The sequence below is a fragment of the Eptesicus fuscus genome, chromosome 17 (genome assembly GCF_027574615.1).
Source record: "Eptesicus fuscus isolate TK198812 chromosome 17, DD_ASM_mEF_20220401, whole genome shotgun sequence".
Lineage (NCBI taxonomy): Eukaryota > Metazoa > Chordata > Mammalia > Chiroptera > Vespertilionidae > Eptesicus > Eptesicus fuscus.
Genome location: NC_072489.1, coordinates 56,830,673 through 56,858,314, shown reverse-complemented (window position 1 = coordinate 56,858,314; position 27,642 = coordinate 56,830,673). Strand labels below are relative to the sequence as shown.

Here is a 27,642-nt window from a genome sequence, read left to right as displayed (position 1 = left end):
TGTTCCTCCAGGGAACGTGGGAACGCACAAACCCTTCCAATCCTCGGAAGAAGTCATATTCATCCATAACCCAAACCCGTGAGAGAATCGCCTCGCTCAGTCTAGAGCGCCACTGTGTAACATATGACGCGATAAATATGACACAGCCTCGCAGGTTCCGGGCCATTAAGGTGGCCGTTTCTCTGCGCGTGCCGCGCGAGCGCCGCGGAGGCGGCCGTCCATCAAAACAATGAGTCACCGATGCGGCCCTGAGCGTCCCGCCCCCGACGCGTGCCTCGACATCACCCGCAAACGGCGCTTGTTTGGACAGCGATGGCTACGTGCTGAACGGCGCTGGGTTCTTATGTGAGTTAGTGCCATGCTAATGGGCCCGGGGCCTGAAAACTGTGCCGGCTTCTGTGCACGAAATTCAGTGTCTGAGAAGGCCCCCATCTCCATCAGAGGAGGGGCTCCCTGACATGCCTCCTGCCCTCTCTGACATGCCAGCCCACGCATGAACCACAGATGCCATCATGGGACGGCTCCCATCTCCATCGAAGGAGGGGCTCCCTGACATGCCTCCTGCCCTCTCTGACATGCCAGCCCACGCATGAACCACAGATGCCATCACAGGAAGGCCCCCATCTCCATCAGAGGAGGGGCTCCCTGACATGCCTCCTGCCTTCTCTGACATGCCAGCCCACGCATGAACCACAGATGCCATCACAGGAAGGCTCCCATCTCCATCAGAGGAGGGGCTCACTGACATGCCTCCTGCCCTCTCTGACATGCCAGCCCACGCATGAACCACAGATGCCATCACGGGAAGGCTCCCATCTCCATCAGAGGAGGGGCTCCCTGACATGCCTCCTGCCCTCTCTGACATGCCAGCCCACGCATGAACCACAGATGCCATCACGGGAAGACTCCCATCTCCATCAGAGGAGGGGCTCACTGACATGCCTCCTGCCCTCTCTGACATGCCAGCCCACGCATGAACCACAGATGCCATCACAGGAAGGCTCCCATCTCCATCAGAGGAGGGGCTCACTGACATGCCTCCTGCCCTCTCTGACATGCCAGCCCACGCATGAACCACAGATGCCATCACGGGAAGGCCCCCATCTCCATCGGAGGAGGGGCTCCCTGTCCGTCCTGCGCCTCAGCCCTGGGAACTGCAGACTTCCGGCCGGAGAGCCGACGCTGGTCTCCTGGGAGCAACAAGCCAAGGAGGCGACACCTCGTCACTGGGACAGCTGGTGGCACAGAAACGCAGCCAAAGACTCACGCTCGCGGCATCCAACAGAAATGAGCCACCTGCTAAATACGTGTAATCAACACTAATGATGGTTTATAAGTGTAAAAGCCAGGCAACAAAATCCGTTCATTCAGAAAAAAAAAAAAAAAAAGAGGCCTCCCGTCCTTGGCAGGGGAAGAGGGGCAGGTAAAATGCTGTCTCCTCGTGTCTGTGCGGGACGTAGAGAAACTGAGGCTTTCCTGCTTCAAGGAAAAGCACCAAAGCAAAACAAAGACCTGGATGCAGGAGGCTCTTGCACCCCTGGGCTCTCAGCCCCCAGCCTGGGCCCCGGCCAGGTGGGCTCCGGGCAGCGAGGACGGCCCCTCACCTCTCCCAGGGGCTGGCCGCTCTCTCAGGGTGTTCCTTGCCTCCGGCCTCCTCTCAACAGCCACGCTGAAAACTGGCCTGGCCCTTTGCCCTCAAGGCCCCAGAAGAAAGCACAGCCCCACTCAGAGGCCCGCCTTCCAGAATTTCCGTGAGTGTGGCCACTGGCCATGGGAAGAGAGCTTGCCTGGAGTCACCACCAGAGCCGGACATGCCATGGCTGGTGGAAGGGACCCCATCTCTATGCCTGTGCATGTGGCCTAGCGAAAGGTACCCCATTCCTCCTTGGGCTGGGCTTGCAGCTGCAAACTGCAATTTCAGGGTGCACTTAGGGGGCCCAGGGGTGTGGGCAGAGGTGGACGGAGTCAGCCCCACACAGTGGCCTCAGGCTTTGCTTGGTCCCAGGCCGACCTCAGCTTCCCTCCTGTCTGGGCGCGGGCAGGAGGCTACCCCCCACCACACCTCAGGCAAGCACTCCTGGGGTCCTCCGCTCAGCTCCGAGGGGGCTCGGGAAACCTCTGCGTCACACACACCTGTGGTCTTCACCGAACTGACCTGCAGCGCAGCCAGTCCTCCTGCCCAGCGCAGGTGAGCCGTCAGTCCAGCTGGCCGTCCGGCTGACCTGGTCCCTGCAGCCGACTGGATGAATGGGTGACAGACCGGGGCACAGAGTCCAAGCTACGCTCTGTAGTTAGTGCAGAGATTACGGTCACTCGTTCAGATACTGACCACCTACGGAGCACGCGCCTCGTGTCCCATTTTTTCACAGAACGGGGAGCCTCTTACGGTACCTGTGTAACGTTTACATCGAGCACCATCATCCTTAACGCCAGTACTCGGCACCAGACCCGAGCGCCGACGGGAGACCCTGCTTCCGGCTCATTCGTATTCCAGGCGCCGGTCCTGTCACTCCCGTCACCATCCCCCTTCTGTCTGTCTGTCTGTCTGTCTCTGAGACCGGACTTTCGACTCTCTCCTCCCCGCTCAGGCCACCACCTCTCCTGCCTGCCCCCGAGCACGGCTGTAGCATCCCAGCTCTGTTCACCTGGACCGTTCCCTAAGGACCAGCGTCCAGAAGAGGTGCCGCTCCCTGACCTGCCAGTCCCTTCTCCTCGTGTAACTCCTGGGTCACGGGTGTCCCCAGGCTGGACCTGGGGCCACACTTCCCCAGCCCGACACACGCTCGGGGAGGGGACAGGGCCTGGGGAGCTCATTCTTCCTTCAGAATTCCACCCCGATTTTTTTATTTCTCTCCAAACAGACGGGTCGGAGAGGAAGCGAAGTGCCTTCACAGAGAATATCAAGACCTTGGAGAAGTCTTGGCAGCCAATGGCACACCCGTGTGTTAGGCGTCCCACCCTCACGTGCCAACTGTCAACATGCCCCTGGAACACTCATCCCTGACTCTCCTACCGTCACGGGCCGCTCATGTCTCTGCCGGCCCTCGAATGTGGCTGGCGGGCTGGGCAAAGGATGAGGGGTGTCCACAGACGCCCCCTCGTCTCCCAGAGAAGAAGGGGGAAGCAAGACCCATCTCGTGAACATCTCCTCACCCTCCTCGTCTCTCTCTGCCTCTGAAACACGAGACGTGGTCAGCAGTTCACGGCAAACTGTGGTCTTTACAAATAGTGTCTGTAAAAGGCTACAGGCTCCATGGAAGAGTTACTTCACGGAACAACTTACCTACAACACCACGGGAGATGCAAATCGCTGCTCATGTTTTTAGTGTCACAGATAGCTCTACCTAGAGTAAAGTGCATGCATCCTAAGACTAAATTCCCCTAAAGGGGACGGTAGGTCAGGGGACATCAATGTGGAAGGAGAATGATACGCACTCGTCTTCAGAAAGATACTCTGTCCTGCTGACAGCAGTGTCTGAGTCTGTCTCTGTAACGCAGGGTAACAATGTAACATAATGTGGAAGGAGGAAGGGGGGGTCACACAGTAACATTGAGGTCCCATTGCTACAATTGGCATTCTTTGTTAGTAACAAACTTACACACATTCTGTATCTTTATTAGGTCATATATTTCTACTTTCTGGATCCCTTTATTCGTGGCATTGCGTTTTTAAAATAAGAGCTAGTGTTCATATATGTGGGTGCATAATATATCTATCCTATATAATAAAAGGCTAATATGCAAATCGACCGACCAGTGGAACGACCGATCGATATGACACGCACTGACCACCAGGGGGCAGACACCCAATGCAGGAGCTGCCCCTGGATGGTCAGTGAGCTCCCACAGGGGGAGCGCCGCTCAGCCAGAAGCTGGGCTCACAGCTGGCAAGCACAGCGGTGGTGGCGGGAGCCTCTCCCGCCTCCACGGCACTAAGGATGTGGGAAGCAGGCCTAAGCTGGCAGTCGGACATCCCCCGAGAGCTCCCAGACTGTGAGAGGATGCAGGCCGGGCTGAGGGGAACCCCCCGCCAGTGCACGAATTTCATGCACTGGGCCTCTAGTATATATATATAAAAGTCTAGACAACCAAACCACCAGTCGCTATGATGCACACTGACCACCAGGGGGAAGACACTCAATGCAGGAGCTGCCCCCTGGTGGTCAGTGTACTCCCACAGCCAACATCCCCTGGCCGGCCAACCCCCTGCAGTCCCTCTCCCTGGCTGCTGGCCTCGATTGGCCCCAATCAGGACTGAGCGAGATGGCCCTGATCGGCCCCGACCGCTGGCCAGGCTGAGGAACCCCACCCGTGCACAAATTTGTGCACCGGGCCTCTAGTGTATCTATATGTGCGTGTATACATACACACATATAAAATCTAGAGTATTCATTCCAATGTCTCAGTCTTTTCTGTGACTTTTTTCTCTCCTGTCTACAGTTTACTGGTTTTTTTTCTGTCCAGATATTTTCCCTAGTTAGCGCTGTTTTTATATGTGATTTTATAACCCATTTAGTGCTACATTAAAATATCAATTTTGAAGCTATGGAATATAAAGAGCACTAAAAAGAGAACCTGTCATTTTAGTTTCCATTAAACTTTTACAAAATCACTTCATTTCCTGGAAGATTGTTGGAAGCGGATCGCCAGTGTTTTCTTTGTGATTATTTCGGCTCATCCCTCCCCCGCCCACCCCTCTCCCCTCCCGCATGCACCCCTCCCGCCACACCGCACCTAAGAGACCTGTCACGCGCGCTGTTGGAAATACACTTGGTAGTGAAACACGCTAACTTTCCTAATACCGCCTGGCGAATGACGGCTCTCATTCTGCAATTTATCACCAGCCCCTAAGCTCACCACGTTGTTAAAATCGCGGAATCAAACATGGAACCTGTGGAGCACAATGAGACCGTTTTCCGGGCAAGTTCTGAGACAGCGGCGGTTCCCAGCCTGAGGACAGGATGACCCGGGGGGCCTGGGGTCAGAGCTGACCATCCAGGAGTGCGGGCCCTGAGAGACGCCACTGGGCCCGGAAGGAGACGCCGCCAGGAGCCTGTCCTCTGAGCCGGAAAGTCGAGGGCGGAGAAGGGAGAACATCTGTGTGTCCCCAGGGGCTGCTGCAAATAACGTCGCCTGATCCATTCTCCGGACTTTCTGAAAATCCGCTCACACACGACACCTGCTTCATCGTGTGGCCCAAAGGCTTGTTCTTAGCAGCCAGGGGCCCTTTTGAACCAGAAGACATCTCTGGCCCATTTCTGCTCCAAACGCTGCAGAAGTCCCAGTTCACCTGCTATATATATATATATAATTTCAGAGTGGAAGGGAGAGGGAGAAATATATAGAAACATCAGTGGGGAGAGAGAATCATCGATCGGCTGCCTCCTGCATGCCCCATACTGGGGATGGAGCCTGCAACCTGGGTATGTGCTCTGACCGGGAATCGAACCCTGGTTCATAGGTTGACGCTCAACCACTGAGCCACTCCGGCCGGGCCCCCTGGGAGGGCCTTGACTCCCACCTGAGTCTGGAGTGGCGTCTGCAGGTGAGAAGGGACTCAGCCTGGTCATGCAGAAGCTGGGCATTCAGTCACGCGGAGGATTTCTGAGAGCTCTCTCCCGGGTGTGTGATGTCACGGTCGTCCAGGTCACCCCTGAGCACGGGCAGGTGCTGCCCGCTGCCCTGCCCTCACCTCCGGGCCTCGCTGGGCAGAGCCGGCGCTTGGGCCATCCCTGCGGGGGGAGCCGCTGAGGGTTTGGGTCTGATTATCACCCAACTTGTTGGCGCTGTTCGACCCCTCGTCCAAATCTGCAAACAGCTTTCTTTCGAGATAACAAATAAATGAACAGATAACCGAGGGACCTACTCATTGTCCCATCTGCCTTTATTCTTAGGAGATAAGATGAATGTTGACATTTAATTCTCATTTTTATTCTGGGCGTTGCATGAACGCCTCCTGTGAGTCCCTCGTGGCCCCGCTGCCCATGCTCTGCCCAAGCCCCTCCCACCACGCCCATCTGGTGCCTCCCCGATGGCTCGTACTCATGTCAAGCTCACCCCGACGCAGTCTTCACGCAGGCTGTTCCCTCTGCTGGAATGTCCCGTCCCCAGACAGTCCCCCAGCGGGATCCCTCACCCGCTCCCAGCTTTGCCCAACAGGTCTCTTCCCAGTGAGCCTGCCTCCTCACGCCACGCACAGAGTGACGGCCCCCTTTGCTGCCGAGCGTCCTTTCTTGTCGGCCATGTCTGTTTTCCAACACTGATCACTGTCCACCGCCCACATCGCTCCCTGGCGTGCCCCATCTTTTGTCAAGGGTTTGCGTCTCCCCATAGGTGTACACCCTCAAGGACAGAGGTTTTTATTTTGTTCCTCAAGGTTTGCCAGGTACCAAAAACGGTTCCTTGCACACAGCAGGTGCCCAGGGAATGTTTACTGAAATGAGTCCATGAGTAAATAAAGGGAGATAAATGAGTGCATCTGCTAATTTCACATGTCGGTGCATTGTACCTGGTGAAGATGGGTAATTGGAGGGGCTGGCATAAAACGTCACCCTGTCACACAGCTTTCCCACGGTGTGAACGCTTCCCACATTAGGGATGTATGTCTCAAGCATCGCCGAAGCAGACCCTCCTGGTGGTGATGGGTGTGTGTGTGTGTGTGTGTGTGTGTGTGTGTGGTGGGGGAAAGGCCAGGGACCAGAAGGCCCTCTGTGCGACGCGAGGCCACCGGGCAGTACGTCTCCGTTGGGTGAAGGGAGGGTTAAAAGCGCGTCCGCGTGGTGCTTGGCTGAGCCACGTTCTGAGCATGGCCGGAGGGGGTGAGGGCAGTCCCACGGAGGCCCTGGGCCACACTAACGCAATGGGAAGGCCGCCGACCTGCAGGCCGGGGAAGAGTGTGGCCGAGTGTGAGCTCCCCACCTCCCCGGCCTCGGGAAGCCTCTGCCCGCTTTGCTTGAGGAGCTGGTGGGAAGACGCCAATGCTGGGGTTCAGCCGCGCAGAGCGCTTCTCCCCCAGGTCCCTGCAGGCGGAGGGCCCGCCCGGGCCCCAGGGCGAGGGCTCACGCCCTCCTCTCCTGAGCCTGGGCTGCTGCCTGGGCTCCTCCTTTGGGAATCCGATTGACTCAGGAGCGCGAGTATTTTGGGGAACCCTCTCGCTCCGAAAGCCCTAATTCCGGGATTTCCTAACTCAAGCAGGGTACTCAGGAAATTGCTTTATTTTCGTCAAAATACACTCATGTTTTGAAAATCAAAGCAGCATTAGTGATGTCAGGGTTTTCCGATTTCCTTCCATCACCCTCGCCCCTCCCACCCAGCCTCGACCTCTCCCCCATCACTGCCACCCCGACCGCAGTCAGCCTTGCCCTGCACAACCCAGGAAGCGGCCCTGCAGCTGCCCCCAGAGAGCCACCCCTCGTGCCACCAGGGCGGCTGGGCTGAAGAAGGGGGGGGGGGGGCGGGGAGGAGGCCTGGCTGCAGCTTTGGCTCAGCATGTGGTGCCCGGAGCCTCTGCCCGGCAGTCCTGGGAGCCATCCTTCCTGGTCAGGAGGGTGTCCTGGCACAACCACGCACCAGGCCCAGGTGGCCCTGCACCCCGGTCTCCCGGCCTGCCGCAGTCTTGAACTCTGGGAACCTAAAAGCAAATGCCCCTTGCCCGGCCGGCGTGGCTCAGTGGTTGAGTGTCGACCTATGAACCAGGAAGTCACAGTTCCATTCCTAGTCAGGGCACATGCCCGGGTTGCAGGTTCCATCCCCAGTGTGGGGCATGCAGGAGGCAGCCGATCAATGACTCCTCTCATCATTGATGTTTCTATCCTTCTTTGCTTTTTTCTTTGAAATCAATAAAAATATTAAAAAAAAAAAACAAAAAGCAAACACCCCTCCTGTACTTATTCATCTGATGTGACCCAAGGACAGCCCATTCCCGTCCAAGTGCGCTTGCCAAGGACAGTCCACTACGGCTGCGGATCCGGGACGCTGGGGCGGAGCGGGGCCCAGAGCGGGGCGTGGACACGGCCTGTCACTCTCACCCAGAGCGGACCTCATATCTGCAGCTGCCTGAGGAAATGTAATTTCACGCCTTCGCTTGAATGCGGCCTTTATTGGACACAGAAAAGTAAATAACAGCCCGTAAACTGTTTGCTGATATGGGAAGCGGAGATGTGCAGATAGCACCCCCGCCGAGGAGGCGTTCATGCAACGCCCAGAATAAAAATGAGAATTAAATGTCAACATTCATCTTATCTCCTAAGAATAAAGGCAGATGGGACAATGAGTAGGTCCCTCGGTTATCTGTTCATTTATTTGTTATCTCGAAAGAAAGCTGTTTGCAGATTTGGACAAGGGGTCGAACAGCGCCAACAAGTTGGGTGATAATCAGACCCAAACCCTCAGCGGCTCCCCCCCGCAGGGATGGCCCAAGCGCCGGCTCTGCCCAGCGAGGCCCGGAGGTGAGGGCAGGGCAGCGGGCAGCACCTGCCCGTGCTCAGGGGTGACCTGGACGACCGTGACATCACACACCCTTTCATCTCACATACTCTCTCATATGTCATTTCTATCACACTACGTGTATTCACATTATACTCTATATGGCATATGTTATAATCCTATCTAATAAAGAGGGAATATGCGTTTACCCTCATTCCATCTCAAAGATGGTGGCGCCCACAGCCAATAAGGGGGGAATATGCTAATTGACTGTCCTGCCCTCAAAGATGGCAGCGCCCACAGCCAATAAGGAGGGAATATGCTAATTGACTGTCTTGCCCTCAAAGATGGCAGCACCCACAGCCAATAAGGAGGGAATATGCTAATTTACTGTCACGCCCTCAAAGATGGCAGCACCCACAGCCACAAGATGGTGGTGCCCAGTCTCCTCAGTCCCCCAGCCACCCAGGGCCGGCCTAAGGCACAGACAAGCCTCGGATGGCAGCTGCCCAGCCGCCCAGGGCCACCCAAGGTTCAGGTAACCAAGGCCGGCCGAGGCTTGCGCTGCTGGCAGTGGCAGCAGCAGAGGTGTGATGGGGGCCTTGCCTTCCCCTGATCACCAGGTTGCCTCCCACCCCTGAGGGCTCCCGAACTGTGAGAGGGGGCAGGCCGGGCTGAGGAACCATCCCCCCTCCAATGCATGAATTTTCATGCACTGGGCCTCTAGTATATAGTATAATGTATAGCACAATATAAAATACAATCTATAATCTATATTCACAGCACCTGTGTGTGTATGTCTGAGTGTGTGTGTGAATCAGAGAATTTCCCCGCAGTAAAGAACAATGAATTTTTGTGTTGACAAGGCCCACACTTTTCCACAGAATTAGTATTTTTAACTGTGTAGATAACCTCAGACCATCACTGTAGATCTAAGAGGAACATGGTGCCCTTGCCACAGTGTTTTTCCAGAAAGAAAACACACCTGCACACTCACACGGACGGAGCTCACCCTTCCCTTCGCGAATCCCGATTACAGAAGACGGTTAGAGCAATTTCTTAAAGAGAAAAACGACTCAAGCCAATATTGTGCAAACTTGACAACCTATCAGTCAAGTTTGAAGGCAAATGAGAATTTTAAACATCAAAGAGATTGGAAATTCCTTTTATTGGGACATTATGGCAGCATATGCTCCAGGCGAGTGTGGCTGTGAACTAGGAGTGGAGACGCCATATCCCAAGACCTGGCTGTGAGCCAGCAGACTCCACCCGCATCGCAGCTGCCGGGATGCAGGAGGGATGATCCGGGAAGATGGATGCTTTGAGGAGGGAAGGCCCTCTGGGACCGGGGTGTGGGGAGAGAAGAGGAACTGAACGGAAAGGTGTGGGGAGGAATATCCTGGGGACACGCAAGAGCACAGAATCAGGAACAACCAAAAGGAGACTTGGAGGAAGCCTGGCCTCAGCTGCTGGGTTTTTAACAATGAGAGACGAGTAAAGGTGTCCGCTGGATTCTGATGCCAAAGCGTGGTCCTGAGGTTGGGACTCTCGTGGAACAGCACTTATTAATATGAATGACTCTAATTAATATTTATGACATCTAAAATCATGTCACAATCTCGCCCGGTCGGTGTGGCTCAGTGGTTGAGCGTTGACCCATGAACCAAGAGGTCGCTGGTTCAATTCCCAGTCAGGGCACATGCCAGGCTCAATCGCCAGTAGGGGGCGTGCAGGAGGCAGCCTATCAATGATGTTTCTCTCTCATCATTGATGTTTCTATCTCCCTTCCTCTCTCTCTAAAAATCAATAAAAACATATTTTTTTGAAAAATCACGTCACAATCTGAACATGCTTTTCCTCCATGACTTCACAGGCTAACGAACTAAGGGGCTCAGGTGGCCTCCGCCCCGCCTGCTCGGCTGCTGAGCTGGTCTCAGCGCCGTCCCCGGGGTGAGGCTGGGAATCATGAAAGACCTGGCACATCTCCCTTCTCCTGAGCACAGGAGGGTCAGCTGTCTTCCTGCCCAAGGACACTCCGGCCTTGGGGCGGCAGCGTGGCGGAGCTGGGGTGAGCACAGGATGAGGCGGGTTCTGCAGGGACCAGGACGGGTACTGCTGGTGGGCATGGGGTGGAGAGAAACCCACCAGGGCCGGTTCTTGGGCACCTGGAACCAACAAGCTCTGGCCCTAGAGACGGGGCCTCCCTGTGGTGGCCTCACGGTCCATCACACACGGGCCCAGGCCTGGCACTGAGCCTGACTTCAGTCCCATCCTCCCCGCGAAGGACCCGAATTTCTCAGAACACATCTGCGCTGACCAAGGGCTGGCGGGCCTCCCACACCCTCTGAGGGGTGTCGTGGGCATCACCGCCACCGGCGTGCGGAGCAGGGACCGTGACCCCACCGCAGACGAGAGCGCGTGTCGGAGAAACGTAATTAAAGGGTCGCGAGGACGGAGGCTGCGGGAGCCGTGCTAATTGCAGTGTGTAACCCGCCAGGCAGTCCTGCCAAGCCTAACCTCCTCGGGATTCTCTGGGCTCGTCCCTGATTAATTATTTTTGGAAATAACAGCCGACATCAGAGCTTGCTCACAGGCTGAAAATAATAAATTGGGGAAACACCGAAAGGTTTACAAGGCTTCGGCGAAGCGCCCACTGAGCTCACTGTGAGGGGGGCCTCCTCCTCGATGTGCGTGCTCACCCCACGGAATCACGGCTCCCCACGTCAGCAGCCGTGACCGCCCAGAGGACACGCCTTCAAGGGCAACAGCCCGACCAGAGGTGGGGCTTCCGAGGCGGCCGTGGGGAGTCATTCTGGTGACCAGTTAAACCTGGTGTCCTAGCCAAGAGCTGGTCTGAGGTCGGCCTTGATGGAAGGGTTGCAGCATGTGTTCATGTGTGTGTGTGTATGTGTGCATGTGTCCATGTGTGTGTGTGTGTGCGCGCGCGTGTGCATGTGTGTCAGTGTGTGTGTCCATGTGTTTTCATGTGTGTGCCCAAGTGTGCGTGCGTGTGTATTTGTGTGTGCATGTGTCCATGTGTGTGCATGTGTGTGTCCGTGTGTGTGTGTATGTGTGCGTGTGTGCTGTGAAATTGGGGAGACATTCCCCGACCCTTCCAGTGTGAGAAGGGGGCTGTGCTCCTTGGACTGCAAGGGGCGTCAGGACGGCTGCCCAGGACCCAGCGGGAGGCCTGGGGGTGGGGCCCCCTTGGCGGGCGGTGTGCAGACTGAGGGTGCCCCCTGTCAGCCTCACCCCGTGCTTTGGCTGGTCTGGGCCCCATGGGCACAGTGCTACTTCAAGCCCCTGGTTGCACAGCTGAGCTTGTCAGCAGGTGAGCGTGGCTCGCGGGTGAGCTCACTTCCGTCCACCCCTCTTCAGCGAGGGCTGGGGAGCGAGGCCTGTGCGTGAGCTGTGGGAGGAACATCGGCACGTTCCTGCCCACGATCGTCACATTTTGAAACGTGTGTGTAAGGCAGCAGCACCCACTCGGCCTGGCCTGTGTTTATACGCTTCTCGCCCTAAAGGACCTTAACCACCCACAGGACGCCCGCCCGGGTGAGCCCCTCAGGTACAGAAGCAAGGCCAGGTGTATGTGACACAGGCGTTCACAACCGGAAATGACACCAGATCCGACGACAGGGATGAGCATGAGCGGAGACGAGGCCTTGAGCCCCAGCAGGCGCCACAGCGGGTTTCAGCGCTGATTCTCCGACTCCGCCCGCCGTCCATCCTGATCCACCACGGGGCTGGGCCCTCACACGTCTCCCAATGGTTCTCCAATCCGCCTCCTCTGATCTCCCCTCCCCCCCCCCACACACACACACACACAGCACCTGTCACCAGCGCCCCACGAGGCCCAAGTCACCCGACAACACACCCAGCCCACGCACTTACCCTCACACTCGGAAGCACGCATGTGAGGACGTGCGTGCTCCCATGGGCACACCGTGTAGTTGGGGTGACAGATTCTCCGTCTGGAGGTCCCCATAGTAGCAACCTGCGTTCACCTCTCACCGGGAATGAACCGATCTCAGAAGGGCCAGGTCCTGGGCGGAGTCACAGGACCAAACAAATGCAACGCCAACGTGAACGTGACCGCCTTACAGCGGGAAGCACGGGCGGGGATGGCTTCTTAAAGACACATCGTTTTGAGCGGAAAAAGGCCATCACAGAGGAACGAGTGAACTATGATTACACTGATGCGAAACGCAGGAAAGCCGCAGCTCCGCGGCGATTGCCAGGGCCGCACACAGAGGGCGCCGTTTCTAAGGCTGGAGAGGTGACCGGCACCTCCAGGGAGCGGCTGTCCCTGGCCCGCAGGAGCCGGGGCTCCCCGCCCCCCACTTCAGGGCAGGGGGATGCCCCTTCCTTAGGCTCAGAGGGACGGCTCGGGCCTGTTGTCCAGCGTTCTGTATACTTGGCACAAGCACGTGCGTGCTGTATTTCCAATTTCTTTTCCAACACTGGCTGGAAGCTAACAGTGGAGATGGCTAATGCCGAGCCCCGAGTTCCCTCCGCAGGAAGTCACCACGGAATGGAGCCCGGCGGGCAGACACCGGCAGAGGAGGGGGGGTGAGCAAGAACAGACTCCCCTGCTGACAGTCCTTTTGGGTTCCAGCAAGGGGCTCCCCGTTTAGAAAATTCTGCACCTTACACGCCTTAGGTGCACATGTCTGTCTCTCTCTCTCTCTCTCTCCCTCTCTCTCTCTCTCTCTCTCTCTCTTCCTTCCTCTCTCTCTAAAATCAACGAAAACACACCCTCAGGCGAGGAGAAAAAAGGGTGGCAGTGCCGGTGTGGCCACGCGGAGCTCGCCTCCTTAAGAGGAGTTCATTCGTGGAAACAAACTCGCCGCAGTCTTTGTTCCCAGGTTGTTTAAGTCCAATATTTTTCCTCCCGAGAGCTGCTCCCTCCCTGCGTTAGACACAGCTGTCCTTCCCACCGGAGCCAGCTGAGGCTCAGGCACTCCGGAGTGTGAGTAATTGTGCCACGATGCTATTTTTATCTCTGAGCCTCTCTGAAATGTTAATATGTATTATGACATTTTTCACTGCAGGGGAGAGGAAACAATTCCTGGATTTAATAAAAAACAAAGAGGAAGAGGCTGCATCCGCCGGCGCCGGGTTGTGGCTGTTCGGTGCCTGCTGCCCACCCACGGGTTCTCCAATGAGGCGGCGACAGCCACGGATCGCGGCTTCCTGACTCACCGTGTGGCTCGGTGGGTGAGTTACGGAGACGGGGAGACACAGAGTCACTTCCCAGCTGCTCGGTGGCAGGACAGGATGTCACAGTCAGCCACTCACGCGCCCCGGAGCAGAGGACAGGTGGCGAGCGGCTTCCCGGGCAGATGGCTCTGCCTCCTCGCTGCGCGGGGTGGTAATGACTCCACGGGGGCCGCCACGCCCCCCACATCCTCCCTTTTTCTCTGGAACGCTGACGAAATGGTGGGCAGAGGGTTAAAAAGAGCCACCGTCATTCTTAACCCGAGGCTCGCCCCAGTGATGTCACCTCCTTCTGTTACCTGGGCCAGGGCGGCTGTGGACACTCAAGACACAGGCCTGGCCCTAGCGGGCCAATGGGTAGAGCATCAGCCTGCAGACTGAAGGGTCTTGGGTTCCATTTCGGTCAAGGGCACGTGCCTCAGTTGCAGGCTCAACCCCAGTCCTGGTTGGGGTGTGTGCAAGAGGCAACCAGTCGATGTGTCTCTCTCACATCGATGTTTCTGTCTCTCTGTCTCTCCCCCTCCCTTCCACTCTCCCTAAAAATCAGAGGAAAAATATTCTCGGGCGAGGATTAACAACAACAAAAACATGACGCGTCTGAGGACCCTCCCAGAGATGGGGACAGCGGGCCGTGCTCTGCCACAAACCCTCCCGCGGTCGGTCTTCCTCCCCTCGGGTAACTGCACCTCCCCTTACACACTAGCAAACACACAGGGTGCCAGATACGTTTCACCCCGAAAGTGTTTGTGCTTGCACCCGAAGTCCTAAGGCGTAAGGGAATGGTCAGAAATGAGGAAGGCTGTGTCGCTGAGACCTGCTTGAGGAGAAGGGAGAGGAGGCACCCGCTGCCACCATCCCCCACCGGCCAGCTCCCCCGTCACAGCCCACACCCGCAGGTAACCCCGCTGTGCCCGCCTCCTGCTACCTCCCCTCGGATTCAGGGGCGAACCTGGAGGGGGACGGGCCCCCAAGTCCCCTCTAGCTGAGGGAGCATTCGAAGTTCTGTGGCCCTGGCCAGTGTGGCTCAGCTGGTTGGGCACTGTCCCGTGTACTGGAAGGTCCTGGGGTCAGTCCCCTGTCAAGGCACACACCCAGGTCGCAGGTTCTATCCCTGGTCTGGGTGCGTGCAGGAACTGGCTGATGGATGTGTCTCTCTCACATCGATGTTTCTCTCTCCTTCCCTCTCTCTCTCTCAGCCAATAAAAACATATGCTCGGGTGAGGAATAAAAATAAAAAAATAAAAGAAATTCTGTGATGAAGTTGAATAGGTTACACAACCTGCCGATGTACAAAGTGGAGAGTGGTCACGGGAGCCGGGAAGCTGCCATGGAGTCACGCGTGGAGCCGACGTGTGCCCGCCAGCAGGTGACTGACAGCCTAGGGCGGGGGACAGGTGTGAACGCACTGAGGTGCGCTGGAGGCCAGCAGGCACCAGGAAAGCACGGGCCCCTGAGCAGAGCAACCGCAGGGACGAGCTTGGCTGCCGGGGCCGGCCACGCGGGCAGAGGAAGCACAGCTGATGGCGGACGCCGGAACGGGTCATGGGTTCTTTCAACACGTACCCTCTTTGGACTCTACGTCACGCTAGAGGCGTGTAATGTTAGTGCAACATGCTGGCCTTCCCAGCACCCCGCCTACTTCCTTCAAAGCCCTTCACTCACTGGGACACTGACTCTCCCGATGAGGGCAGACCGTCCACACCCCAGTACGGGTTCCCACCATCTACGTGGAATTCTAGAACACACACCGCCGTTTCCCGACAGAGGCACCGCTAACATTTGCGGCCAGATAGCTCTTCACCACGAGGAGGTGGGTGGGGGGCTGTCCTGGGCGTTGTAGAATGTGTGGCAGAACCACTGGTCTCCACCCACTAGAATTACATCCCAATAGCAACCCCCCAAAAATGTCCCCAGCCATTGCCAAATGTGCCCCAGGGGGGGAGCATCCCCAGCCCCCAGCCCCGCTGAGAACCCCAAAGCTGAGCCGTGTGGGGCTCCAAAGCCACCTGGCTCATGGGAGTGATCTTCTAAGTGCAAACAGGATTATTCATCGCAGCGACGTTAAAGTTCACATGCTTTTAGAAGATCAGCTTGGATGTGGAGCAAATCCCACAGAGAGCTGCACAGTCGTGGTTGATGAGCTCTGCTGTGCTGGCAACGCCGTCCTCGCTTCCTCCCGCCCCCTCCAGGCCCCCTATGTTCCGGGCGGCAGGGATGGCCCAGCAGGCCGCCCGAACCCCACTGGTGATGTTCACCAGGGGAGTCAGCTCTTCCGTCTCACAGAACCTCATTGGTGGGGCTGCTGACAGTTCAAAGCAGCCCTGACAGACACCCCTGGGTCCCGCCATGTCCCTCAAGCCCTGGCTCTTCTCAAGGAATGTTGTGTAAAGGTGTTCACCGGGAGCCTGGTCAGCCTCACTCCCACGCCTCCCGCTGAGGCCAAGAGGAGAGAGCCAGGAAAACACTATTCGAAGTCGCATCGCCCCAAGACCCCCTCACTGGGGGCACCTGTCACCCCTGATGCTGGGGAGGAGCCCCGGAGCCCCGGGGACCACCCCCTGGCTGGGGTCCTTGGTCCAGACCCAGCCTCCAGCCTGCATGTCAGCATCACCCAGGTGTCTCCTCAGGAAAGCCAGGTTTCCAGGAACTAGACCACGGCCAATACTGTAAAGGCCATGTTAGGAGCCGCCCGTGAGCCCGCCCCTTCCATCTCTCTGACAGCGTCTGGGCAGTTATGTACCAGGTGGAGCCAAGCCGAGGCCTCTCTGGTTTCTACCCGAAGGCACATTATGGCAAAGGTGATAACAGAGCCTTACAAGATGCAGCCAGGAGAGGTGCCTGGTGAGGGCGCCACTTTATAAATCCCGTGAGAGACCCGGGAGTGAAGCTACTACCCCTGGGAGCCACGGTGTTCAGTTCTCTCTCAGAGTAACTTTCTTGAAACACAGTAAGTCGTCCTTAATAAGCACCAATGGATTGCTGGATCTGAACCAAAATCTTGACACGGCTGTAAATTATGTTCCACGCAAGAGATTATCTCTGTGGTTTACTCATTTCCCCATCACCCGCCAAATGCATGCTCAGTAACATGCCGAAATAGAAGTAAGATTCTGTTCTTGAGAGTACGATGTTCTGCTGACCAGCTAACTTATCAACCTGGCCGAGAACCATGGAAGCCAGGGGCCCGTGCTGAGAAGGACACGTTGGAGTTACCAGAAACTAGGTGAGCAAAGCTGAAGCACTCCCCACACCGGAGACAGCGAGGCAATTTCTGTTTCTACCTAGAACTCATACATGTAACATTCTAGTGATACTTGTTATTACTGATAACCAAGCAACTAATGATTCTAGTACTAGAATTAGTATGCTAGCCCAACCGGCGTGGCTCAGTGGTTGAGCGTCAACCTATGAACTAGGAGGTCATGATTCGATTCCCAGTCAGGGCACATGCCTGGGCTGTGAGCTCGATCCCCAGTAGGGGGTGTGCAGAAGGCAGCCAATCCATGAGTCTCTCTCATCATTGATGTTTCTATCTCTCTCTCCTTCTCCTTTCTCTCTGAAATCAATACAATATATATATATATATATATATATATATTTTTTTTTTTTTTTTAAAGAATTCTAGACCTAACCAGTTTGGCTCAGTGGATAGAGCGTCGGCCTGTGGACTCAAGGGTCTCAGGTTCAATTCCAGTCAAGGGCATGTACCTTGGTTGCAGGCACATCCCCAGTAGGAGGTGTGCAGGAGGCAGCTGATTGATGTTTCTCTCTCATCGATGTTTCTAACTCTTTCTCCCTCTCCCTTCCTCTCTGTAAAAAATCAATAAAATATATATTTTTTTAAAAAAAGAATTCTAACATTATCTCCAGGGTACAATCAATATTAGAACTCTGCAGAATTTCTGTTTAAGTCTTATCGAATCCCATAAAAAGCTAAAATTAAAGAGCACTTGCCCAGGAGACTTGGGTACTTAGTAAATGTCATTCCAAATCAACGTGGCTTTTGCTACGTGTAAGGAAGGGACCTAACCGTGCGTTCATAAGGATGGCGTGGACACATGACGGAGCGGTCACAGTTCACAGACGCCCACGTACACTGTGAACACGTGTGGACAATGGAGTCTCCACCAGTCAGGACCAGGCCTCCCTCTCCCCTCCTAAGCCCCCGCAGGCATCAGGCATCGGGCACCGGGCAGGACACGAGGATGTCCGCCCCCTGAGCCACCTGAGGACTCTTCAGAAGAGCGCCCCCACGGCGCCCGGACTCAACGCCTTTGACGCCATCGCGGCCCGTCCTGCACGCCCACAGGCTTCGGGGGGCTCCCACAGAGGTCCTGCGTGGTGGGCGGGACCCCAACCCTGCGCTCCGAACAGGCCCAGCTGCAAGGCCAGCTGGTCGCACAGGCGGCTGAGCGCTCCATACGCACCCACAGCGCACGTCTTCGCGTTGTGTTGGCTGAGACGCTTGCCTACCTCCTAGCACGTTGCCCTGCTTCCCTTCGTGTCCGTGTAAGGAAATCTCCAACTTCTCAGTGCCGTGCCCTGTCCCCCACGTGTCCCCTCCCCTAACGTGTTAGCAAGGCAAGTGGCATTTCTCAGACAGACGCTGGGAACTTTGCCTTATGGCAGAAAAGGCCTGGGATGACTAACAAAGCCTTGTTGAGGGGACCCGCGTCCCTTTGTGTAGATGGATGATGAGCAAACCTATATACCTCCTGCCCCGCCCCAGCCCTGGGCCAGCCTGGCTGCCCCACAGCTCAGGGACTCAGGCAGCCGGGCACCTGCGGGCCGGCTGGTCCCACCTCATGCTCCTTACTGTGGATTCTGGAACCGACTCGAGGCTCTGAGAGCGTGCTCTCGCTTACCAGGGAAGGGGAGAGTCCGCAGGGGTATTTTGATGGGCGCCAGCGTCAGGAAGTGGCAGGGCTGCGCGCTGGAGGGGGACGGGCCCCCGAGTCCCTCAGCGTCCACGGAGACCATGGCTGCGGCAGTGGCGGCGATGGCGATGGCGGGGCTGCTGCCGACGGGCTTAAGGCTGTTGTGGCAACCACCTGCGGAAGAGGGACAGGAGGTCAGCGGGGGACACCAGGGGCCGGGGGAGACAGATGCCATTTCATGATGCAACACACGAGCACAGAAAACGTGAGCTTTGTGAAGGCCAGCCCTCCGTCTGGGAAGTGGACACCGTGTGCCACTGTCCCAGAGAGAAAGTAATGAGTTCTCCACTGTCCAGGTGACGGGCACACAGCTCTGTGAGGGCCAGCGGGCCGCCACGCGGACAGTCGCCAGCTCCTCAGAGAAGGGGCCGGGATGCAGGGCTGTGCAAAATCAGAGGTGATGCTGGGAGCAGGAGCTGAGAGGGGCCAGGGACCAGCACAGGCAGCGGGCCGGGGTGGTTTGGAGACGAAAGCTGTGCTGGGGGTGGAGAGGGCCCTGGGCACGTGGCTGCCACCCAACCGGCCACCACCATGGGGAGACCCAATCCCTCTCGGCTTGGCAGCTCCTGTGAGGGGTCAGGCTGCACATACAGATTCCAGCTGGGACTTTTTGGCATTGTAGGAGAATTTGAAAGCCGTCTTTTTCCCTGCTGTCTCTGTAAAGCTTAAAATAAATAACGAACTAACTAAATAAATAAAACAGGAACCCTCAGTCCCTGGAATAACTGTGGCTTCTAAGAAAGCCACATTGTGTAGGCACCAGCTTATATTGCTGGCGGAAGCCTCGTGTGCTCAGCTCTGGGAGGCAATCTGGAAATGTGTTTTTAAAAATCTTAATACAGTTCACAACTTTTAAGCGGGCATTTCCCTTCCTGGAATCCATCCCCATGCCCGATGCCTTAACATAGAGGTTTACAGCAAGAAACTAGAAATACCCGCGAAAGGCACACGGTTGTATGTGCGTCCACTCAGCGAGACTGCAGCGGCCGGTACGGCCGTGTGGGGAGGAACCCTCGGTGCGCAGGGCCGGCTCCGATGTGCTCAGCGAGCAAAGCGGATCACAAAACCCCCTCCGCCCGCACGGCATGTGATTGGGCCCACGGTGCCTCGCTGGCTGGCTTGATGCCACCCACGTTTACTCCCAGGGACAGAGGCAGCCCACAGGAGGCCGCCTCAGGGCACACCTGCCGGGGGGGCGCACACGCGGTCCACGCTCTTCTTGTCGGTTTGCTTTACATGGAGGCTGATGGCACCGCGGAGACACCGGGCGGGGAGAGAGGACTGAGCATCGGAAGGTGGGCGTCAGCTTTCCGTGAGGTTGTCAGGAAGCCCTTATCATGAGGGGTTACAAAATACACTTCCCTGCTCATCCCGGGGCCTCCCCAGGTCCACCTATGAAGTCAGAGCCCAGTCTCCCGGGTCGGGGACCCCCCACACACACTGGCCGCATCCCCCTAACCAGCCCATCACACTAGGTGCTGTCCACTATACACATCCGTGACGTGCACAGCAGCACCAGCCTCTGAGGCACGCGTGCTGTGTCAGCCGATGCCGTGAGGTTGTGAAAGCCCCATTCAAACGCTTCTGCTTCGATCCGCCTCGCCCTCAGGCTCCCGCAGGTGTTTTCCCGGGGACTCACCCACCTGCCTGCCCGGCTCAGGGACAGGTCTGCTGCTGTGGCCCCATGGTGAGCACCAAACCCGATGACTCCGGGCTGCCGCCCAGGGACTCCGTGCACGGACGTCGCCTCCTGTTCACACAGAGGTTTGCCCGTGAAGGGTAAACTCGCCGTGTTCTAAGGGACGGATGCTAAGGCGCCAGCTGTTTTGTAAATGGGAGTGTGGGGACATTTCTATTCCCGGGTGACGATTTTGTTGTCAAAAACGATGTGTCAACTGAAAAGGAAAATTAGGAAACAGACTGATCTGCCTGTTTAAAAACAAACACGTGGAAAGAGAGTTCGGGGCTTGTTTTGCATTCATTAGGTTACGAACCCGCTCCAATGAGTTCCCAGAATCGACTATTATCAGTGGAGACAGAAAGTCAATAACCCATAGCGACAAAATTCTTTTCTGAATTGGGGGGTGAGCTGGGAGGGGGCCCCAGGCCTCGGCCAGGAGCGAGGAGTGCTGACATGAGCACAGGGCCCTGTGCGGGAGCAGAGCCTGGCTCCCGCCGCCAGCACCGAGCGCAGCCGTGCGCTCAGACGCAGGGCGCCTGGTCGGGGAGCGGAGGGCACGCTGGGAGGCGGGTGCTGGAGAACTCCCGCTGCGGGGTGTGCAAGATGAAACGGGGGTGGGGTGGGGCTGGTGTTTTCCTGCGCCCCCGCCACGGTCGGGCATCTCCCGAGCACCTCTGCTCACCCGTCTGCAAGGCTCGGACGGAAAGACGATGCCGCAGGAAGCGCGATGCACACAGATATACGAGCTGCCCACGGAGCCAGCCAGGCGGTGCGCGGAGCCAAGGGCACCCTGGGATGCCAGCTGCCCACCCCCCACCAGAGCCTCTTGAGCTGACTCTTGGAAGAGGAGCAGGCACTCAATAAATTGTGCCGAAGGATAAATAATTAGCATAACTCGCTTTCCCCCAAGGACCGCAGAGAATCCCTGAGTTGAGTAAATAACAGGGAGATAAGAGAGGTCCAGCCCAAGAAAAAATAAGAAAACTGCTAAGCCAGCTAAGAGATACGCCAGAGATGCTATCCCATAAGGATTACTTATAAAAAAATCAATGTTTTAAGCAAAACAGTGATTAACCGTGTGCTTCCCTCGGCGGCGGCCTGGGGAGGCGAGCTGGCCGGTGGCTGCGGGAGCCGAGCTCCGCGCTGGGCCTGTACCGCCCTTTTATCATCACCATCTGCCTCCTTCGGGGCCACACTGCCAAAGAGCTGTGTCGGCACATTTTGTCCCGAGGAACCTCCTGGTAGCCATCCATACCTGTTTGCTGCCAAAGACAACAATTCGGGGAGGTCTAAGAAACTTCAGGCAGGCCCGGGGACCATGCCAGCACCAGGACGCTGTGTCTGACCCCAGGCCCTCTGCAGGCCGGCCCCTGCCCTCTGAGACACCCCGGCCACCCCGGCATCTGGAGGACTCTCCTTGGCACCCACCTGGACCCTATGCACAGGAGCCCCTGCCAGCGGCTGGCACGCTCACTTACTGAAACCTCCACTGGCCTCAGCAACACGGAGGGGGCGGGGGCGGGGGCGGGGGCAGGCGGGCTCTTATAAGACCTTAGACAGAGGTCACGTGACGTTTGAATTCACCGTGCTCACAGAATGGGCCCTGAGTACATTTCTTTGAAATGCTGATTTAAGCTCCGGATGGAGCGGTTTCTCTAAAGTACACTCGCAGATACATTGTTGAGAGCCCCACAGACACACTTAGCGCCTCCTGCTACCCGGTCCCACCCAGGAGAGACTGGCCACAGGTGGCTACTGAGCCCTGAACTGTGGCTCATGGCACTGGGATGTGCTCTGGGTGTGACACACACTGGGTTTCAAGAACAAAACCAAAGAAAGGGTAACTGTCTCATTAATAATTTTATGTTGATGACATGGTGAAGTGATATGGTCTGGATATTGGGCTAAATAAAATAAATGACTAAAATGAATTTCACCTGTTTTGTTATGTCTCTTTAAAAATATATATTTTTATTGATTTCAGAGAGGAAGGGGGGAGAGAGAGAGAGAGAGAGAGAGAAACATCAATGATGAGAGAGAATCACTGATCAGCTGCCTCCTGTATGCCCCACACTGGGGATCAAGCCCGCAACCTGGGCATGTGCCCTGACCAGGAATCAAACCATGATCTCCTGGTTCATAGGTAAACGCTCAACCACTGAGCCATGGCGGCCTGGCTTGCTATACCTTTTGAAATATGAGTACCAGAAAATTTTAAATTCCACATGTGGTTCACATCGTATTTCCGCTAGAGAGTGCTGCTTTAAAGTAGGCGCGAACATCTGGAAACTTCCAATAAGATGAAAGTGAGGCGATAGCCCTAATTTCCCAAGTCCACTTTTATGGAATTCTGACACCTCCTTTGTCATTTCCTCGGCCCCATCTCCGCTCTAGTATAAAGTATCTGAATCACATCTGTGACTTAGAACTGTCATTTTGCATCGAATTGATTCATTACTTTGTGGAATGTCACCCATAAATTCAAGGGGGGAAAAAAGATCGCCAGACATAAATTCCTCATTTTTTAAAATGATATAAGTTGTGTTGGTAAACACAGCCCTCATTTAAGTTTTTCATTATCTAGGCAGTCTCTCAATTTTAGTTGATGCCTGAATAATTTACCACTGGGTCTGGAGACACAACCAATTTTCATACAAATGGCGCCTTGAAGTACGTGTGACACAGACAAAATAGAAAGCAGTCACCGGGGGAACTGCTCGCCCGGTTCTTTTGGGGAGGGTAGACGCCTCCCTCCTGTCCGGAGCAGCGTCTTGTGGGGATTATCTGTGAGAGCAGGTGGGCACCGCCAGCAAGAAAGATGCCACGCATGTGATGCACTCAGGTGCCCACAGCTAGTACACAGCTGGCGAGTGGCAGGACCGTTTTGAACCCGGGCAGACTGGCATCAGAGTCTGTGCTGTGCTCTCCCTTCTCTCAAAGCAGAATTGTACCACTTGCTAGGGGAGGCTGAGTAAGCGTTTTCCACATGCCGGTATTTTCTGACTTCTCCCAGACGGCCCGGTTTCCGGCGCCTCTGGGATCGCCCCGTCGCTTTCTCTGGAACTGGAGTTCAGCGCGAACATACCCACAGACCACAGGGCAGCGCCCGGCCCGGCCCCCACCAGCCTGAAAGGCCCCCCTCCCGGCAGCTCTGAGACTCAAACACATCTGCATCCTCTGCTAAGATACCTGCTTTTCCATCACAGAGAAGCAGCGTGTCTCCCCCAACTCGCTAAGCAATGTTGGGGGGTTCCCAAAGACTTCTCTGTGCGGCCTATGACTCCAGATCTCCAGGTACCAGGCGCCCCGTTTGAGGGCGACGCCACAGGATGGCTTCCGGGGAGCTGGATGGTTCCGGACCAGGACTGACCGGCTTCGGTGACACTTGACTTCTGATTCTCACGCATCACCAGCTCCCGGATACACGGTCTCCGGTGGGGACAGACGGATGCATTCAGGATGGGCGCTCTGTGGGGACGCTCACTGTCTGGGAAGCTGGTGCTGCCACCTCTGCTGGAACCCAAGGATCCGCAGGGGATGTTTGCAAGGATGCAGTGAGAGACCTCCCTCCCGGGCTCTCCCGGACGCCTGGTCCTTCAAGGACGCTGCCCTTGACCTGACGTGTGGTTAAAGATACACCCGCGTCGCCTGCACCGGGCGGCGCCCTTGTGGGACCAGTGGGCCAACTCCATTACCTCCTCTGTAGGTGTCTCGGGGGGCGAGCCCCAGCAGCAGGTAACACTCTCCTTCTCAAAGGCATGAGGATGCGAGAAGCACTTTCATGCATCTTATGGCTTTTGTCTGACTATAAAAGCAATACATGTACATTAAAAATGGAAAATCAGCCCTCGCCGGTTTGGCTCAGTGGACTGAGTGTCGGCCCTCAGACTGACGGGACCCAGGTTCCATTCTGGGCACGTACCTCAGTTGCAGGCTTGATCCCCAGCCCCGGTTGGGGCGCGTGCAGGAGGCAGCCGATCGATGTGTCTCTCTCACATTGATGTTTCTCTGTGTGTGTGTCTCTCCCCCTGCCTTCCACTCTCCCTAAAAGTCAATGGGAAAATGTCCTCTGGGTGAGGATTAACAACAACAAAAAAGGAAATAAAAGATATTATAGAGGTGGAAATAAAAGTACCCCTCACCCCAGCATACAGCCACAGAAATAGCCACCATTAACACCTTGGTGTGTCTCCTTCCGTCGTCAGTGTGCGCATGAGTGTGAGCATGTGTCTAGTGCTCCAAGAATTCAGATCATCTGGTTCAAATGGTTTATTCCCTGCTTTTAAAAATTTACTAAAATAAAGTAAAAGCATTTGCTTTTGTCTAAATAATCTTCTAGATGTGATTTTATTAAAAATTGAAGGTATTTTAAGTAGTGATGCTTCACAATTCGCTTGACACTTATCTAGTCAAGGACATTTAAGATTTAATTTTCCTCTTGGGATTATAAGTTGTCACATGCTCTTTCTGTAACCGGCCATATACATAAATTCACTGAGTGAAACTATGTTAACATTTTAAAGGATCTGAAAATCCAATCGCATGACTCAAAACACACTACTTCTAATAGTTGTGGAAGAATGAACACTGTTCTCTACTGCAAACACGAAGTGGAGCCAAGGTTTTTGAAAACCTGTGCCAGTTTACGTAATAGGAGAATGTTATATTTGCTGGTTTCAATCTGCATTTCCTGAATTACCTGTGAGTAAACCACATCTTGCATAATAATCATAATTACAAATAATAATTTATAATTATGCTGTGAGTCATCTCTTTGTATCTATTTTTTATTATGGTATTAGAACATTGTCCTCCATAACAATTCTTTTAAAACTTATTACATTAATCTATATGTAGATTAGTACATCAGTACCACATTTTAAAAACTGATGTAACTTTAGAATAAGTTAAATCCCTCTTACAGATTTTTTAAAAAATATATACAGGGTATCCCAAAAAAATGTATACACTTTAACAGCTGGTAGCTCAATTTTGACAATTAAATGTGTTTTAGTAAATATTTCCTTTCTAATTATTCAAAGTGTGTGTATACATTTTTGGGGGGCATCCTATATTTGTTCATCTCAGGTGTATATTCCATGATCAAGTTTTTTTAAAGATTTCAAAAAGTAATATAATTAGCATTGTACTACATCCATAACTTAATTTAAAAATAATATCTCACAATGTTCCATTTTTCCTACTCAAGTCCATAGTGAGTTTCTCCAGTTGAAAATAATTCCACAAATTCTTAGTTTCTTTGTTTCCCGCTCCCCACTGGGAGCAGGCCTAAGCCATCAGTTGGACATCCCCCAAGGGCTCCTGGGCTGTGAGAGGGCACAGGCTAGGCTGAGGGGACCCCCGCCCTGCACCCCCCCCCCCCGAGTGTACAAATTTTGTGCACTGGGCCTCTAGTAGCCTAATGAAAGAATATATTTTTTCTTATTTAAACACACATATGTGATGTCATTGCCATGCTTTTCTTACTTTTATATAATTTCTGCAACGATGAAATGCGCTCCACTGAGTCCTGGCAGGTGTTATCATTACCATACTGTCACATTTTCAGTAATACTTTTAGGATTGTTACAGCTCCCTTTACAACTGAAATCTGACCATATAATTTACCTGCTTCCGTTTGTTTTCTATTTTCTAAAAACACTGGTAAAACGGGTAAATAACGTCTATAATCTGTATTAGCATGTCGCCATTTTCTATGTCCTGAAACAAACTGTAATTATTAAAGGGTTCTCCTTGGAGTTTGGGAGACTTTACCGGTGAAGACTGAGATGGGGCCAGGCTCAGAGGGGACTCGGGCTAAGGGGCAGGGGAGAATGAGGTCTCCGAGCAGAAGACCGCTCAGAGGAGGCAGGAGTCCTGTGGGCATTTATGCGGGTGTCCATCTTGATCCAAGTTGACCACCTCCCAGGAAACAGCTAACCTAATCATTTAAAAATTACTAATATTGAGAAAAGATATTCCAATTAATGTATTTCTGTTTTTATAACCATCCATGAGGAAAGCATTTTTAATCAATTGAATTTATTTTTGTGTTTAAAACTATAAATGTTTGCCTTTATTGTTTGCTTCCTCGGGTTTTCCTTAGTTTTCTCTAACTTTCTATTGCCTTGATCTGAAGGTGAATTTACGCTGGTCCCCACACTTCCATAGTTCACACCATCATCATTTTGAGCTTTGGGTCTGCTCTTTAGCACCACTGCCCACAACTCACCACTCCTAATAGGCACACATCATGTTTGCCTCTCAGATAAAAGGCCTAGTTTCGTCATCTCCACTTGCTTCCTTCCTTTATTTTTGGTCGTCTTGTAACTTCCAGGCGGCTGGGTGTCTCTTTAGGGCTCATCTTTCATTTTCACGTTCACTGCGCCGTGGCAGGCAGGTGCGATCCCCACCATCACTCTGTCACTTCTTTGAAGTGTGTTTCATGGCGCTATTTTTTTTCTCTTTGCTGTTATGGCAACTTCCAACGATAATGGAGTGGAGAACAGCGCCGGGAGCCCCGCGATCGCGTCACAACCGTCCAGTCACCAGCTGGCGGTGGGCGTGTTTCCTCAGGACACGCGCGCCCCCCAGCCGCACACCTGGATGCAAGCGCACGCGTCGTGGATTGCGCTGATCCTCCCGTTGCAGCGGTCGGCTCTCAAGTCTAAGAGTTCTTTTAAAAAGCGTAAGCACAGAACACCTGCCACACCTACAGATGGACAAGATGAACATAATTCCCTCATATTATCCAAGACATAGTCCGTGGCTGGATTTCTCCAGCTGTCTTTCCATCTTCTTCTTTCACACCGGGGTCAGATCAACTGTGCACGTAGTACTGGGTATGTCTCTTACGTCTCTTCCTTTTAATAAACAAATGTTGGGTGCACTCGCGAAAAATTAGCATTTAGGTGCACAGTTCCCAGAATATCAATAAGCACAGTCATGTAACCACCCACCACAGTCAGATACCTGTCCACAACCCCTAACCCTCTCCTCCCGGGCCCCCATCATCAATACCTTCCTCCAAACCCCAACCCTGGAAACCACCCATCTGTGTCTGGTCTCGAGTCAGAAAAGGGCAGCGCGTATGACGCGGATGTTTGCTTCTGGATGGTTTCACCTAGCATCACGGTTTCGGGGTCCAACCGCTGGCTGCTGGTACCAGAAGCCGTGCCTCGTTATCTCCGTCACCGTCCATCGCTCACCAAGAAACGGGCCTCGACATTGTTCCCGGGCCTTGCTGCTTACAGACAAAGCCTCTGTAAACAGTTGTGCACAGGTGTCTGGGTGGGCATACCTGTTTTTCTTGGGTGACTGTGTCGGCAGGAGATTACTGGGTATCGGATGTGGGTATGCCTGTGAGAGACGCCCACACTG

At 54.7% G+C, this 27,642-nt stretch overlaps 1 protein-coding gene across 1 annotated transcript in view; it reads right to left on the bottom strand.

Annotated features, from left to right (window-relative positions):
- The window catches only part of TCERG1L (transcription elongation regulator 1 like), a 95,140-nt gene that overhangs the window by 54,587 nt on the left and 12,911 nt on the right, over positions 1–27,642 (bottom strand). The window contains exon 4 of the mRNA XM_054729045.1: positions 18,510–18,695. Coding sequence (XP_054585020.1) covers positions 18,510–18,695 — 186 coding nt within the window. The remainder of the gene's footprint in view (positions 1–18,509; positions 18,696–27,642) is intronic.